The 391-nt window shown below is 40.2% G+C and overlaps 1 protein-coding gene across 1 annotated transcript in view; it reads left to right on the forward strand.

The window, feature by feature from the left end:
• LOC119588475 (chorion peroxidase-like) overlaps nucleotides 1-391 on the forward strand; it is a 12,960-nt gene that overhangs the window by 9,632 nt on the left and 2,937 nt on the right. Inside the window, exon 9 of the mRNA XM_037937124.1 lies at nucleotides 252-390. Coding sequence (XP_037793052.1) covers nucleotides 252-390 — 139 coding nt within the window. The remainder of the gene's footprint in view (nucleotides 1-251; nucleotide 391) is intronic.

Here is a 391-nt window from a genome sequence, read left to right on the forward strand (position 1 = left end):
TTGAATATGATAAAAAAGGACCATTTTTCTTACAAATTCCTCAAGACTCTCGCAAGAGTTTAATTTCTTAGCGTAGAAGAGGATCATGGAAATGTCCACTAAAAATACTCACTCTTTTCTTTTCTTAGCATTTCCTTAAGAAGTAAAACCTCACAAGATACCCCATTTTTCTCTTTTATAAATTTCATGAAAGGGAAACCTAAAAAAAAGCAAAACAATGATACCTCGACCTTTCTTCACAATCTCCTCAGGTAAAAAGCTCTCCAGCAAGTTCAACTTCTTGCCTCTGAAAGGAAAAGCGAGAACGAACATCTATGACGAGACCGTGAGCGCCGCCGTCAGCAGTGATTTCGCCACCGCCGTCCTTCGCTTCGGCCACACTCTAATCTCG

This window comes from Penaeus monodon, chromosome 24, assembly GCF_015228065.2.
Source record: "Penaeus monodon isolate SGIC_2016 chromosome 24, NSTDA_Pmon_1, whole genome shotgun sequence".
Taxonomy (NCBI): domain Eukaryota; kingdom Metazoa; phylum Arthropoda; class Malacostraca; order Decapoda; family Penaeidae; genus Penaeus; species Penaeus monodon.